We start from the raw sequence: 17,188 nt of genomic DNA on the forward strand, positions 1-17,188 counted from the left end.
TTAAAGGTTTCATGAGGTTCCCGATTATATCATTAATGGCGATTAAGAAGAGTGTAGGGCTGATAATTGAACCTTGGGGAGTCCCATTTTCTTCCTCTTGTTTTTCGGAATAGTGGCTGTTAATTCTTACACGAAACGACCTATTCTCTAGAAAGTTCTTAATATAGTGAAGACAATTTCCACGAATATTCCACGACTGTAACTCTCTTAAGATGTTGTATCTCCAGCATGTATTAAACGCTCTTCTTAAGTCAAAAAATACGGCAATACAATGTTGTTTCGTTGCCAGGGATTCGTGAATATCACTTTCCAGATCTAATATGTTGTCTATCCCAGATCGGTTTTGTCGAAAGCCATTTTGTTCATTTATAAGTAAGTTTGAACTTTCTAGCTGCCATATCAGCCTTGAATTGATAATTTTTTCTAATAGCTTGCCCATTGCACATGTTAGGCATATTGGTCTATAAGAATCAGGATCCAAACGAGATTTTTGGCTTTTGAGAAATGGAAGAATAATAGATTTTGACCAAACAGATGGGTATTGGTGCCGTTGCCAGATAAAGTTAAATAATCGGAGCAAGTAATTTTTAGCAGAAGTGGGTAGGTGTTTTAAGAAAACTGTTGGAATATCATCTGGCCCAGGACTTGTGTTTTTTAGTTCATTAAGTGAGTTATTGAGTTCTTGTAACGTAATAGGAGCGTTTAATGGGATGTTAGAATTTTCTAGAGAAAGGGTAGACTTTTCGGCTTCTAGTTTGTTTTCCAGAAATACGGGGTCGAGATTTTCATTGGAACACATCTGTCTGTAGTTTTTAGCTAATTCGTTAAAAATTTCCAGCGGGGATGTGATAATTTGACTTCCAATTTTAAGACTAGATATTGGGGGTGACCCCTTTATGCCGGAAATTTTACGAATTTTCTTCCATACTTCTCTTACTGGAGTGGAACTGTTAATACTAGAGACATATTGTGCCCAACTGGATTTTTTTGTTTGATTTATTAAACGTTGAGCTCTAGCCTTCATTTTTTTGTAGGTTATTATATTTTCAAGCGTTTTATGCTTTTTTAATCTATTAAAAGCTGTTTTGCTGGCACGTACGGCTTCGCTACACTCCGAATTCCACCAAGGCACAGGGACGTGATTTTTGACGGGCTTAGTTTTGCCGATGAAGAGCTTCGCACTCTGCAAGATGACACCATTAAAAGCACTCAAAGATTCATTTATATTATCGCTCATTACAAGATTTCCCAAGCTTTATCTATATAGTTTTCAAATTCGTTCCACTTAGCAGAATTTATATTCCATTTGGGCAAGAAAGATATTGGACAAGGCTGACTTGAGAGATTTTCAATTAAAATGGGATGGTGGTCACTACCATAGGTATACTGGAGAACATTCCAAGAGAGACGTGGGGCGATACCTGGATCGCACAAACTTAAATCTATCACGGAGGATTCCCCAGTGCAGATGTTAAATCTTGTAGGTGACCCTTCATTTAGGAAATTTAATTGAAGATCTTGCAATACCTTTTCTAGAAGTTTTCCTCTGCGGTCAGTACTCTTCGAACCCCAAATAAAATTATGACCATTAAAGTCGCCTACAATGATTCGGGGAGACGGTATCTGTTCGATAAGATTTTTTAAATCTTCATACGTAACTGAGGAACTAGATGGAATATAAACATTGCATATGTACATTGAAACAGGAGCAGTAATCTCTATAACTATAGCTTCGATATTACTATTAACGGGAAAATCATTTGCAACCAAAGAATTTTTAACAAATGTCATAACTCCACCTGAAGAATAATTATTGTCACGTACTCTGTCTTTTCTAAAAACGTTAAAATATTTAGAATTATAGTTTTTTTGTGAGTTTAAGTTTGTTTCTTGGAGACATATTATTTCGATAGAAAATTCAGAAATAAGTTTTTGTAAGGTAGGTAGTCGATGGAAAAATCCATCTATATTCCATTGCAATAGCTTAGTGAATTTTATTATATGGAAATATAAATTTACTGATTACTCTGAGATGACTCGCCCTCGGATTCAGATACCTCGTTTCCTCGTAGTGTCGTAGGATTTTCTTTCTGAGAGTGGTGATAAAACGTTTGGATGACCTATTTTGCAATTGTGGATAAACTTTAGTTAACATGTAGTGTAAGTCCGTTAGGTTGGTAGTGAAATCTTGAATAATTATATCAATAGGGTTTTGCGCGCCAGTAATATTGCTAATAAGAAGGTACAGTTGGTCAAAGTTGAGGACAAATGCGGGCGAATGATTTTCGATAAAAGTTTTGGCAGGTCCAAGATCATGTTTTTTGACTGATTTCGTTGCTACATGCTCCTCGTCGCTTTTAATCTTCTTGGCTTTAGGTTTAGATGTAGGTACAATAAAGGGTTTTTCTGTATGACTTGTTTCTGGGGAAGTGAGAATTTCATTGATACTACGTTTCGACTGAAGGTCGACATTAATGGGTATGGAGGTGTCCATGGTGCTAACTTCTTGACTTTTTTCTATATTAGGATTGTTTAGATTATTTGCTGAGCTTTCTTCGATAGGAATTTGTTCGTGAGATAGAATTGTAGCTGTAGGTTGAGGCATAGTTTCGGGTGAGGAAGAAGAGATCGGTTGACTGTTATTTGAATTTGCTAGTGATTCTATTTTATCGGGACAGTTTGCGGCGATGTGCCTAGACTTTTTGCAGGTATAACAGGCCGTAGTTTCTAAGAAAATTCGATATGTTGTATTATCAAAGTCTAAAAGGATTGAGTCGGGTAAGGAGATATTGTGAGGACTAACGTATATTTGTCTTCTGAAGCTCAAAATATGATTGTATTCAGGAAGATTAGAACTGATTTTTAGGAAGGTGACTGGGGAGAGAAGATTAAGTCCTATTTTTTGCAAATAATCAGTTAACAAACTGTGTGGTATACTGGGACATACGTTTGACAAAACAATACGTTCGGCTGGAGAAATCAGTCTTCTAGCTTGTACAATATTATTTTCGATTTTTATTTGCCCGTGCTTTTGCATAAATTCGTCCACCAGTTGTTTGCTTGAAAGGTACATACATATCCGATTGTTCGACAATCGAGACGAAAATATAATATTTTTTGGTTGAATTAGATTGTCCAACGGAATTTAGTAATCTTGCAGCTTCGTATTTTCTAAGGCGCTGAAGACAATCGCTTGCAGCTTCGACGGAAAAGAAGAAGAAGTTGCTAATGAATAGGTTTTATTGGTATTTGTCTGCGATTGTTGTACATGTTGCGAGTCAGAGAGACTCTGAATGTTAGGTTCCATTTTTAAATTTAACACGAGACATGTGTTCAAAACTAATACGGACCTGACCAGTAATTAAGCAGGTAATTAAACCAGTAACAAAACTGGAATAAATTGTAGCTTATATCGTACTTTATTGATGTTATTAAATAAGAATTAGCCAAAACTGGTTTACCACGTTATACTAAACAAAAATAATACGATGGATGCACTTACTGGTATCTAATAAACTTGTCACTGAACTATTTATAAATAAACTATTACTCTTTCTGCAAAAATTTGCAATTTTGTTGAGACCAGAAATAAACACACCTTTCGGTAGGTCATTCAGGGCCGTACCTTCTACGACCATATTTTGTGATGATCTATTCGGGCCTGAAAGTAAACGAGGAGAAAACTAAGATGTTGGCATCAACACCCAACAATAGAGGCAGAAACATCGGTCACCAATTCACTGTTGATAACTCTACCTTTGAAGTGGTGGACAAATTCACATACTTAAGCTCCCTGATCACCAAGGAGAACGTCATGACGGAAGAAATCAAGCGAAGGATAATCCTAGCGAACAAATTTTATTTTGGACTGAGTAGACATATGAGAAGCAGAAACTTAAGCCAAAAAACAAAAATAACCATATACAAAACCCTTATACAACCAGTGTTGACATACGGATCGGAGAAATGGACCATCTCCAAGGCAGACGAAAACATTCTGCTTATATTTGAACGAAGGATCCTGAGAGGAATATTCGGTGGCATCTGTGAAAATGGTATTTGGAGGGGGAGGTAATACAAGGTAGTACAACTACGAGGTATACCACAGATATAAACATATATTTGGTGGTAAAGACGTAGTATCTCTTATAAGAATAGAAAAACTGATCTCTAGCAAGATCACAGCATACCAACCCTCCTAGAAGAATCCTTACGTCACAACCTGTGGGAAGTAGAAATAGGGGTAGGCCAAAACTTGGATGGAAGGATGGTGTAGATGAGGATGGGAGAAAAATAGGCGCAGTAAACTGGCAGCGGTTGGCAATGGATAGGACTGATTGGCATAATAGACTTAGGAAGGTCGAGGCTCTTTCATAGGGCTGTAGCACCATTGACGATAATGAAACAAAACAAATCGATTTTTATTCACTCAAAACAATTAGAGAAGAAATTTCGTCTCCTTTTAAAAATACCCGTAGTCTTTTCCGGTGTGTGTATTTGGGATGTTCCATATGACGTTGACTTTCCCACTTTTATTTAAATAGTCCAGAAAAATAAGATTTTTCTCGTGACACATCCCCCTCCAGACCGAAACCAAATTTTTTGAGTAGTATGGACATCTCTATTAATAACCTTTATGTTTCCTGCAGCCGATTTTGATGATATTCATAGTTATAAACAAATGAAGATCAAAAAACGGTAAATTTTCGCTTTTTTCGTCTATAACCAAAAAGTTAAGCACTTTAAACAAATTTAAGAGTAAGAAACTCATAAATCGTCTAAAAAGTTTCAATATGGCGTTTGCTGAACATGTCTATCCTTATTGGTTGCTTAGAAAATTGCAAAATAAATCATAAATTTGAGATTTTATAAATATTCTTAACTAATGTAAAAATTAACTTAGAACCTTCTTATTACACGAATTGCTGAGACTTCTGGTGCTTAAATTATGTTTTAAATTTCAAAGTAATTGGTCAAATAGTTTAAAAGTTATTTAATTTGTTTATCCCAAATTTATTTATTTTGCAACACTATAAGTCAAAAAATTATGAGGTTGCAGTAAGACTTCTGACAGTTTATGGAAGAAGAACATTTATACTATTGACTTAATTAAAGAAAAATGACAAAAAGTAATTTTAAACAGTGTAAAATTATTTTGCAAAAACACGTCGATTTTTTGCTTACTTATAAACAATTAGAATAACTTTTTAACCGTTACCCGTAGAAAAATTACATTTTCCTATTTGGAAAGACTGGATTTTTATACACATTTTGAAAGAAAAACAATTGTCCTAGGACAATTGGGGACGAAGTTAGCCCCCCTTTTTTTAATTTACATGTTTTGCAAAATAATTTTACAGTATTTGGAATTATTTTTTTCATTTTTTTTTAATTAAATTTATAATATAAATCTTCTTTAATAAACTATCCAAAGTATTACTGTAACTTCATCATTTTCTGACTTATAGCGTTGCAAAAAAAAATCAATTTGGGATAAACCAATTAAATACCTTTTAAACTATTTGACCAATTGCTTTGAAATTTAGGGTATGATTTAAGCACCAGAAGTCTCAGAATTCCGTGTAATAAGAACGTTTTAAGTTAATTTTTACATAAGTTATGACTATTTATAAAAACTCAAAATTTATTATTTATTTTGCAATTTTCTAAGCAACCAATAAGGATAGACATATTTAGCGAACGCCATATTAAAGTTTTTTATACGATTTATGAGTTTATCACTCTCAAATTTGTTTAAAATATTTAACTTTTGGGTTATAGACGAAAAAAGCGAAAATTTACCGTTTTTTTATTTTCATTTGTTTATAACTATGTATATCATCAAAATCGGCTGCAGGAAACATATAGGTTATTAATGTAAATGTCCATACTACTCAAATAATTTGGTTTCGGCCTGGAGGGGGTTGTGTTACCAACAGGATATTTTGTTCCTTATTTCTCTGAACTAAAATTGGACACTCTGTAACTAGCAATTTTTCATTAAAAACTAAGTTTTTACACTAAGTTCCTTCTAAAATTTGTGTAGTCTTACGCATTTGAGATTTGAGATTTACAATTTGTGGTTTCACTTAGGGATTAACAATCGTCATTACTATGTCTTTATCTCTTTACTTTCTTACGTTACTTATACAATACTATAATATCTTTTTGAAAGAACCATGTAGAGATAAGAATGTTGACAAGGAATAAAAGCGCGATATTTTTCACTTTAAGCATAAAAATTTCATCTCGACCGACATCTCTTAGATACTTACAAGCCAATAATAAAGGAGTAGAAGATACATATCCTGCAGAAAATGGTATATTGGAACAAGAAACGTCACATAATGGCAATCACAATTCAGTTAAAGGGGCCATTGTACTTGGGAAGCGCCGAGTATAAAAGACCGTTGCTACATAGAAATCCATTACTGTGGCATCGACTTTATCGTATTATGGAATTTTATAGCTTGTCGGTAGTTACTGTAGCTGTTTATTGAGTTAAAAACTCTATATTTACCTTATAATTTATTTTATCGGTACAAGCTGGATTTTTCAAAAGTGTAGAATATTTAATTTGGGATCAAGATGACTATAAATCGTGCAATTCTTTAATTTGAATTGCATCTTCTTTCTCCACAACTGTACAAATGTAGCTTTAAATATAAACATCCTAAAAATCGCAAAAGCTGTATTGTCGGGAAAGAAATATAACTTGTAAATAAATATAAACACATAGAAAACAACTCCACTATATGCAGTCACATTCCGTTTTCATTCGTCTAGCGAAACGATAGAAAGAAACTTCCTTGTACTCAAATCTGAGTAAAGATAGAAAAGTAAAAGATGGTTTTGCTTGTTTTCGATTCAGAGGGATGCACAGTTGCTGGACAGCTGTTTCTGCCATTGCAGGCTTCCTCAACAGCGCTAGCGTGCACACCTCTAAATCGAAAAAGAGCTCGACCATCTATTTAAGGGGAATTTCAAAGATCATTGAAATCCCCATTGGGATGAGATCCAGAGACATCTCTTAAACAAATTGAAAATCTTCTTCGCATAGCGCATCCGCTCGGAAAAATATTCCGACTCGGATTTTTTGCACAATCTTACTCAAAAAGGACCCCTTTTAACAAATTTTCATGTTGCCAGGACCCCGATTTTTGACCCTTCCCTTCGTTATCGAACGTATTCGCTTCGTATCTGTACAGTGTACAGATAGCGAATGATCGATAACGAAGCGAAGGGTCAAAAATCGAGGTCCTTGTCCAAAAGTGGGTCAAAATTTTTTTAAAAGTTTTTTTTTTGTTTTTTTTTCCTAAAATTATTTTTTTTTGCATCGAACAAAGTTTTTTTTTAGGTTTTTTGGATCATTTCAAACAGAAAAATCTTTAGTGACTTTTAATATTAGCGATTTAAAATTTAAAAATTGCGAAATCAGCCATTTTAAACCCTCAGAAACTATGTGAAAAACTGAAAATTTCGGTGTTGCCAAGGTAAGAAGATATTCTTTGAACAGCGATTGATGAAATCCCTAGTGTTTTTTGCAATACAATATCGAAAACCATTTTGTTTTTTAATTACTAGTCAAGCGGTCGCTACACTATTTTTAACCGTTGCATGTACAACATTGTATGTAATATGCGTAAATATAGTCCGTCCGATATAACTTTTCCCATGCGGTACGATTCATTTTCAATCAAATTAAGTCAAAACGTATATTGAAACGAACGTCGATGTGTATATACATTTTGTATACTGTATACTATATACTACACACATCGGCGTACGTTTCACTTTTTGTTTTGACTTAATTTGATTGAAAATGAATCGTACCGCATGGGAAAAGTTATAGCGGAAGGATTATGTATGTGCGGAAAAACATTCCGCTTCAATTTTTTTTCACCATCTTGCTTAAAAAGGTTCCCTATCAACAAATTTGCATGTTGCTAGGGTCAAAAATGTGACAAAAAAAATTTAAACAATTTTTTTAAGCTTAAAATATTTTCTGATTACATAATACAGATGCAACGGTTGAAAATAGTGTCGCTCCCGCTTGCTTAGCAATTAAAAAACAAACGGGTTTTCGATATTGTATTGTAAAAATCTCTTCGGGATTTCATCAATCGATATTCTTATAATATCTACGTACATCGGTATCATTGAAATTTTTGATGTTTCACATAGTTTTTGAGGGTTAAAAATGGCCGGTTTTGCAATTTTTAAAATTTCAATCGCTTATATCTCTAAAACTATCACATTTACAGAAAAGTCACTTAAGGTCTTTTCTATTTGGAATGATCCAAAAAACCTAAAAAAATTTTAGTGTAGGAAACAGAGGTTGAACCTTGCAAAATGGACACAAGTCCGGTTTTATTTTTTTTCTGGTATATCAAGGAGTGCTTATTATAAGACTAACTTTCTCTGAAAAAATTTCGCCCCGGAACCCCCCTTTTCACCCCTTTAAATGGGGTAATTTGTGGTTTTTACAAAACGTAGCCCTTCCTGTACGTTTTGCAAAAAATTTATTCAATAGCAATATAAAGAGGACTATAATCCTACTATTTATTTCTAGACAGCATATGTCTATCACCCACCGTTTAGCCGGGGTGGCGCCCCAAATTTGACAAGTTTTTAAAAAAAGATGTTTTAAAAAACATATATTTCTCCCTAACTGTAACGGAAATTAAGAAGAAATCCTACGGCAATTATTCAAAAATAAGTGACTGATTTTTTGGTATAAGTTTCACTTAAGGGTAATTGCCCTATTTTTAATTACAGGGTGTTACATTTTAAAAATCCCCTTTTTATACCATCTGAACCGTCTATGCTAGAGTAAAAAGACTTTCAGCGATTACCCATGTACTGGTGATATTTACAAATTTTTATAATGCACCCCCATTTTTTCCCTGGAACCACCTGAAAAAAAAGAAGAATTAATAAATAAAGTGATTTTCTCGGAATCCTTCAGACACAATGCCCTTTATTAATATGCTTTATATACTATTTTGTGCACGTTATTATTACCCATGCATGGACACCAAAAGCGATTTCCTAGTGCAACCCCTGTAGCCAAAAAAAAAATAAATAAAATGGGGGGTTGAATTTTTTTTTGTTTTTTGCTTTTTGATCCATATGGGCATATGCTTCATTAATAAACCTTTTCAAATATATATATGGTTATTGCCACATCCCTGCAGAAACCGCCCCTATCCTTGAAAATATAGTGCAGAAACTACCCCTATCCCTTGGCGAGCATGTTTTTACGATTTTCTCATTACCTATGCATTATTTTTAAACAAAACTTATACAAGGTTAAAGACCACTATTTATTCTAAAAATTAGGTTCTTTTCAGTTTTTTCGTATAAGCAACCGTTACGGCACAGTGGCGCAGTAAACCTCATATATGCTTTGGCGGGCTCCAGTTTTTGTTTTTTTTTTCGGCATCTGTTCGTTTTATTGATAAAGTACTTATGTAAAATAAAACAACACAGTGTAACCTACAAATTATGACCTATGCACATTTTACAATTTTTGCGCCCCAAAGCCACAGTGGTGGCCCAAAAATAATTTTTGCATATTTTCGCCACCTACACACATTTTATTGCATTAATGCTACCTTAATAGCACAATATTTACCCTTAAGTGGTCGCTAAGCAGTGGCGGATCCAGGGAGGGGTGATGGGGGTGATCACCTACCCCCCTCTCAAACCAAGTGATATTATATTTAAAGATTATAAAATTATTTATTTATTTTTATAGAAGTTTAGCCAATTGGCACCTCCCTCTTAACGATGCTGGATCCGCCACTGTCGCTTAAGCATAAAAAGTACCCCAATCTTATAAAAATAATAATTCATATAAGTGTTTCTACTAAATTTCTATAAAAATAAATGAATATTTTTATAATCTTTGAATATAATATCACTTGGTTTGAGAGGGGGGGAGGTGATCACCCCATCACCCCTTCCTGGATCCGCCACTGCTTAGCGACCACATAAGGGTAAATATTCTGCTATTAAGGTAGCATTCATGCAATAAGATGCGTGTAGGTGGCGAAAATATGCAAAATTGATTTTGAGCCACCACTGTGGCTTTGGGGCGCAAAGATTGTAAAATGTGCATAGGTCATAATTTGTAGGTTACACTGTGTTGTTTTATTTTACATAAGTACTTTATCAATAAAACGAACAGATGACGAAAAAAAAACAAAAACTGGAGCCCGCCAAAGCATATATGAGGTTTACGGCGCCACTGTGCCGTAACGGTTGCTTATACGAAAAAAATGAATAGGACCCAACTTTTAGAGTAAATAGTGGTGTTTAACCTTGTATAAGTTTTGTTTAAAAATAATGCATAGGTAATGAGAAAATCGTAAAAACATGCTCGCCAAGGGATAGGGGTAGTTTCTGCAGTATATTTTCAAGGATAGGGGTGGTTTCTGCAGGGATGTTGCAATAACCATATATATTTTTGAAAAGCACTATTGATGAAGCATATGCCCATATGGATCAAAAAGCAAAAAACAAAAAAAAATTTCAACTCCCCATTTTATTTCTTTTTTTTTTGCTACAGGGGTTGCACTAGGAAATCGCTTTTAGTATCCATGCATGGGTAATAATAACGTGCACAAGATGATATATGAAGCACATTAATAAAGGGCATTGTGTGTGAAGGATTCCAAGAAAATCACTTTATTTATTAATTCTTCTTTTTTTGGGGTGGTTCCGGGGAAAAAATGGGGGTGCATTATACAAATTTGTAAATAGCACCAGTACATGGTTAATCGCTGAAAGTGTTTTTACTCTAGCATAAACGGTTCAGATGGTATAAAAAGGGATTTTTTAAAATGTAACACCGTGTAATTAAAAAAGGGGCAATTACCCTTAAGTAAAACCTATACCAAAAAATCAATCAATTATTTGTGAATAATTGCCGCAGGAATTTTTCTTAATGTCCGTTACAGTTAGGGAAAAATATATATTCTTTAAAAACATCTTTTTTAAAAACTTGTCAACTTTGGGGCGCCACCCCTGCTAAACGGTGGATGATAGACAGATGCTGTCGGGAAATAAATCGTAGAAAATATAGTAATCTTCATATTTCTATAAAAGAAATTTTTTGTAAAAGATACAGGAAGGGCTACGTTCCGCAAAAACCACAAATTACCCCCTTTAAAGGGGTGAAAAGGGGGGTTCCGGGGCGAAATTTTTTCAGAAAAAGTTAGTCTTATAATAAGCACCCCTTGATATACCAGAAAAAAAATAAAACCGGATTTGTGTCCATTTTGCAAGGTTCAACCTTTGTTTCCTACACTATTGTTCTGGTGCAAAAAAATTAGTTTTAGGAAAAAACAAAAAACAAACGTTTAAAGAATTTTTGACTTTTTGTTCCTGGTAACGTACAAATTTGTTAAGAAGGGATATTTTCAAGCAAGATGGTGAAAAAAAAATTAAATCGAAATATTTTTCTGCACATATTATATTTACGCATGTTACATATACATGCAACGGTTGCCAATCAAGCGCCCGCTTAATTGGCAAATAAAAAACAAAGGAGTTTTTGATATTGTATTGCAAAAAACTCTTCGGGATTTCATCAATCGATGTTTAAAGATTATCTTCTTACCTTGGCAACATCGAAATTTTCAGTGTTTCACATAGTTTCTCAGGGTTAAAAATGGCCGATTTCGCAATTTTTAAATTTTTAATCGCTTATATGTCACAAACTATCAACTTTGGAGAAGTCACTAAAGACCTTTTCTGTTTGAAATGATCCAAAAAATTCTAAAAAAGTTTGTTCGATGCAAAAAAGAATAATTTTAGGAAAAAACAAAAAAAAAACCTTTTTAAGGGGTCCTTTTTAAGTAATATTGTGCAAAAAATCCGAATTAGAATATTTTTCCTAGCGAATGCGTAGTGGCTTTGTGTACTATCTCAGATGCAGAATTCGTCATTATAATAAAATTAAAATGGTAAATAGTTATTTAAATCTGAAACTTTTCTTGTTGAAATTTCTGTCTGGTACATCCTTAATCTGCGAATTTTACAATTTATAAAACCGCATACGACGAATGTAGAGAACAAAAAGGACTCCACTGTATGCAGTCATATTCCGTTTTCATTCGTCTAGAAAAGTAAACAATTTGGGGTTAATCCACCTCATTCAAAGTTTTGCCATAATTTATTTTTAGTTAAAAATACTATTTTCAAATTTTTGTCAAACTTATATAAAAAAAGACATTATATTTTTTCATTTGTGTAAAAGTTGTGGTTGTTTAATTAATTTTGGTAGTCGTCCAACTCGGACGGCTAGGACAGTCCCCTGCTAACATTCAGTACCTTTCTCATTTCGCCGGCAACCCTTTCTCTTTTGAAAATATCAACCGACAGCTTTCCTTACCCCATACACCTACTGTTTTTGTGGTATTGTGTCGGATCGGGTCAACTCCAAGTCCATATACCCAATTTTATGTCGCTGCCTTTGAATGCGGGGCAAGATTCATGTTTATACTGAGGGAGAGTTTGGTAGCAGTTTGATTTGTTCTGGGCGACAATAAAATTTCTGCTGAATCTCTAATGGGATCGAGTTATTCGAGAGGAACGTGAATCTTCGAATTCCATCTTATAAGGTAATCGCATATAAAACTTTGACAAGCTTGTAAATCTTTCAAAAACTATTTGGGATCAATTTAAAAAATATTTTTTTAAATCTAAAAAATAAAAATGTTTCAAAATATTTTGGGATGCATTTTATCACATTTTTTTATTTATTGAAGTTATACTTCTTTACGCGCGATGAGGGTGAATTTTTATATGTTAAAACCAGGCGCATACGCATCACCCAGGCGCATACGCGCATTATAACTTTGTTCTGATTGGATGTTCAAATGACATGTCAAAAATTATCCAATATGGCAGCTGTAGGACAGCTGTGGTTTGGAGGAAAAGGTAAAGGTAAACAAATGTATAATATATTAGTTTTATTGTTGTGAGGACAGAAACAAAACACTTTATAATATTGTAGTGACTTTTAAATAGTTTTTAAAAGCCACAGGTACGTAATAATTGTTAATGTATCATGGGTATAAACCTACCTGTTTGATCTGCCAAAATACATAGTATGTAATAATGTAATACTTTTATTTATATAATTTGATTACCATCAATATTCACCTAATATATTGTTTTCTTACTATATGTTTTGTTGTATTTTTTTTTTCAATTCTAAAGTCCACTTTACATCAACAATAATTGAACAAGAAATTGACAACAAGTTATTCAAGGTCAAATTTGGCTTATACAAAACACAATTCTACATCCAATTTTGCCGTGAATAAAAAGAAAATAAAGAAATTTGACAAAATAAAACATATCCAATTGTTCTATTTCATCAAATTCCTTCATTTTCTTTTACAAACCATACATTTTGTACTCGTCAAATTTGGCCTTGAATAACTTTGTCAATTTCTTGTTCAATTTATTGTTGATGTAAAGTGCACTTAAATCATTTCAATTCAAAATTAAAATAATTTAATCAATTTTCAAAATATCTCAAGTTTAATGACGTTCTACACCTTCGGCAAAGAATTAAGGATTTGCATGAAATTTTAGTATGTTATAGTTTACTTCAAAAAACTAAGACTTGATTTTTAAAAAAATGTTTTACCGTGCCGTTTAATTACAGTATTTCTCATGATCATCTTTCAGTGCGTCACAGTTTTTCGATTTCTTTCTAACGCATTAAATTGTATGTGACATTTTTTTTTATTTATTTATTATTTATACATATGACCATATTTATACATATTTATACATCATTTATACATATTTATACATATGTATGTGACAGAAAAAAAGGCATGTTGGTGATTACATTTCGTCGGTGACATTTTTATAACGTTTCTTCTAGTTATTCTAGTTGTCGATAGATGGCGCCATAATAAAAAAATATTTTTTTTAATTAGATAATAATATTACAAATATAATCTGTACAATTTGTAAGACTATACAAATCAAAGAAAATACCATTTTATAAATGCAAGAAACAATTTTGATTTGTTTTTATTCCAAATTGAAAATAAAATGTGACAACTGTCAGATTTAACTAAAATGTCATGTTAGAATAAATGTCATAAATGTGTATTATCACGGACTTACCCTTTTTCCTATCATTTGTTACGCACTGAAAAATGATCATGAAAAGGACAATACTATTAAGGGTCAAAGTTAAGTTTTAACATGGGCTCTTATGGGAATTCTTAAAAAGTTAATAACTTTTGACCCAAATTTACGATTTTTAATTATTTGTGCTTAAATTAAAGGTATTTTTGTAAGGAATAACATATTAAAAAATGAGGATTGTTTACCGTACCATTATTAAATAAAAGTGAAATTACTGTTTCGAAATTTAACAAAGTTGGTAGTAGTGAGATCAGCTGCACTCATAATTATATCCGAAACGTACATGTCAATCACATGACCTCGGTGGTCTAGTTGTTGAGCGTTCGGTCAGAGTTCGAAACGTCCCGGGTTCCAATCCTCTACGATTCATTTTTTTTTAGTTGTTTTAATAAAAATTTTTTGAAAGTGGTAGATAAGAAAGTTAGTTTAATATTTAAATAGAATACAATTACTTCGTTAAAATTATATAATAGAAGTATAACTTCTTACGTGCGTACAAAGTACACACACATTCTTTTTTTTTTTAATAAATACATAGTGACAAAACATTGAAGAAAACGGTCCAGTGGCAGTAATTATTTTGTACCTGTGTCAATGGCCAATAGTTTCTGAGACACTTTAATTTAAATAAAAAATAATAATAAATTCTAATTCAGTTTTGGTCCAATCCATATGCGACCCAAGGGCGGATCCAGGGAGGGGGCCATGGCCTCCGAGAATTTAAAAAATAGAAGTTTAAATATTTGCAGTTCAAATATATTTAGTTTTAAACACATACTTATATATGCACAAAACAGGGGATACATATTATATCTTCTGAACTATAATTGAACAAAAGCAGTAACGGAAGCTTCAAGAATGACATAGGATTTTTTGTAAATAAAAATGTTGATAATTTTACAAAGTGCCATTTGTTAGAACAACTTTGGCAGCCATCAATCGTATTAATTTCAATATTCTGTACACACAAAGAATAAAAAAGAAATTAAGCGTTACTTACACCAGCACTTAGAACAAAGGAGTTGGTTGGTAATGTCGCACATTAAAAAGGGATTGTTTTGCAAGTATTGCGTTTTATTTTTCTAATAAAAATATGGTACAATAAAGGGATGATACCCCAAAGCCTTGTCACGAAACCTTTAACATCTTTCGCCAAACTCATGGACAAAGACGGAGCCATACAAAACAATGAGGTTATCGCAACCCGCAAAAGTAGTCAGATATTAACCAGACAGACCAGATATTAACCAGATAGGTCTTTAAATATTTAGTCTTCTTGATATAGTAGTCATGTTGTGATTGGCTGATTGACATAAAGTCCATGCCATTAAAAAAAACCAGATAGACTCTCAGAGGTCTAGACAGATACAAGCAAATAGAGAAAGACTACGATCAATAGTAGATTCTATAGTGTTCTTAGGTCGGCAAATTATTCCTCTAAGAGGCCATCGTGGTGATGTCCTCCTGCTTCTGGAAGAAGACGCTGGACCTAGCAATAAGGGGAATTGTTAAGATTTAAAATCTCATCAGGAGATAAGACTATTCAACGACACCTATCCACAGCATCAGTGGCACCAACATGTTGTGGTGAACAAGTGATTGAACAAATAATGAATCAGGTTTTCTTTTGAAAAATGGCTTTGGTAGAGCCAATATGAATCAGGTTCAAAGTGCAAATTTTTACCCTATCATATTTGACGAAACGACCGACGTATCCCACGTGGAACAGCTTTTTCTAAATTTGAGATACATATTATGTACGAAAAATGAAAGATTACCCATGAACCATCATATTAAACATCTTTCCTATGTTCCAGAAAATAATGAACTAGTACCAGTACTATAAGAACAGCTTATATAAGTATTATACATGTACTTGCGTTGGCCAATTTTTTTTTGTGACACGGTGACAGGAAAATACAGCTTGTTTGATATGTTCGTTTGTGGGTAATCTTTCATTTTTCCTACTGTACACAATAACTACATTCGTGAAGACTTTGTCAAGTTCATTGACGATTATGAGAAGATAAAAATACTTAGTGAAAATCAAGAATGAGCGGAAGAAGAAGGCCTGACAGGAGAAGCATTGGGAAAAATAGTATTAAACTTGTTAAAAGAACTGCACTTGGATCCGAAAAAATGTGTAGGAATCGGTACTGACTTTAATTAATAATACTTTAAAAACGATAAGTTTTGAATGTCTTTATTGCACTCAATATTATATGACAAGTGCCTTAAAACTCACAATTGTAACCCAAATTTTTAAAAATTACCGTCAAACCCCCGGTCTTCCTCCCAAAAAAAGTTCATGGCCCCTCCCGAAAATCGGCCCTGGATCCGCCCTTGATGCGACCTAATAATATTAAAAGTATTCGTCAAAGTTTTATTACGACAGGCGATTTATTATTATCTATATTTATTTTAACCATCTAACAGAGTTATCTAACTTGAAATTGAGCAGAGTAAATTCTCCTTGTGGCAGAATAAAACAACTTCAGCTAGTTCCCGCTGTATCGTAAATTTGCCGGACACCAGAGACCACGCGGCTGCAGTAAAAATACAACAATAATAAAAACCAAGATATCTACTTACGTCGACTGAGACTCCAGGAAGCGGGAAAGTCTGTGTTGGTGGCATATCTCGCGGGACATAACGGTAGAACTCATTGCCGTCTTTGTACCACTTGACAGAATAAAGCGTTTCACCGTCCAGTTCAAAATGGCATTCGAGTTTCGCACTTTGATTTCGAATCGCGTGACTCGGTATTCGCAGGTCCACTAGATGTAATGACACTACGCCTGAAACAAAAAACAAAATAGATTAATACATGTCTGATCACATAGACCAATAAGGATCTGTTTTTAGGTGGATGTGAGAGGTGGCATTCAGATTTTTGCGGATAAAGTTAGGTGATAACTTCGTTAATAATAATTGAATTATGCTCCTTCTCAAATATGCCCGGAACATTAATAAAAAAAAATAAAATTGTTCTGAAGCTATTTCCTTG

At 33.4% G+C, this 17,188-nt stretch overlaps 1 protein-coding gene across 1 annotated transcript in view; it reads right to left on the minus strand.

Annotated features, from left to right (window-relative positions):
• The window catches only part of LOC126881744 (uncharacterized), a 258,343-nt gene extending 241,368 nt beyond the window's left edge, over positions 1-16,975 (minus strand). Inside the window, exon 1 of the mRNA XM_050646215.1 lies at positions 16,774-16,975. Within this exon, the coding sequence (XP_050502172.1) occupies positions 16,774-16,818 (45 nt within the window). The 5' untranslated portion in view covers positions 16,819-16,975. The remainder of the gene's footprint in view (positions 1-16,773) is intronic.
• Positions 16,976-17,188: the final 213 nt, after the last annotated feature.

This window comes from Diabrotica virgifera, chromosome 3, assembly GCF_917563875.1.
Source record: "Diabrotica virgifera virgifera chromosome 3, PGI_DIABVI_V3a".
NCBI lineage: Eukaryota > Metazoa > Arthropoda > Insecta > Coleoptera > Chrysomelidae > Diabrotica > Diabrotica virgifera.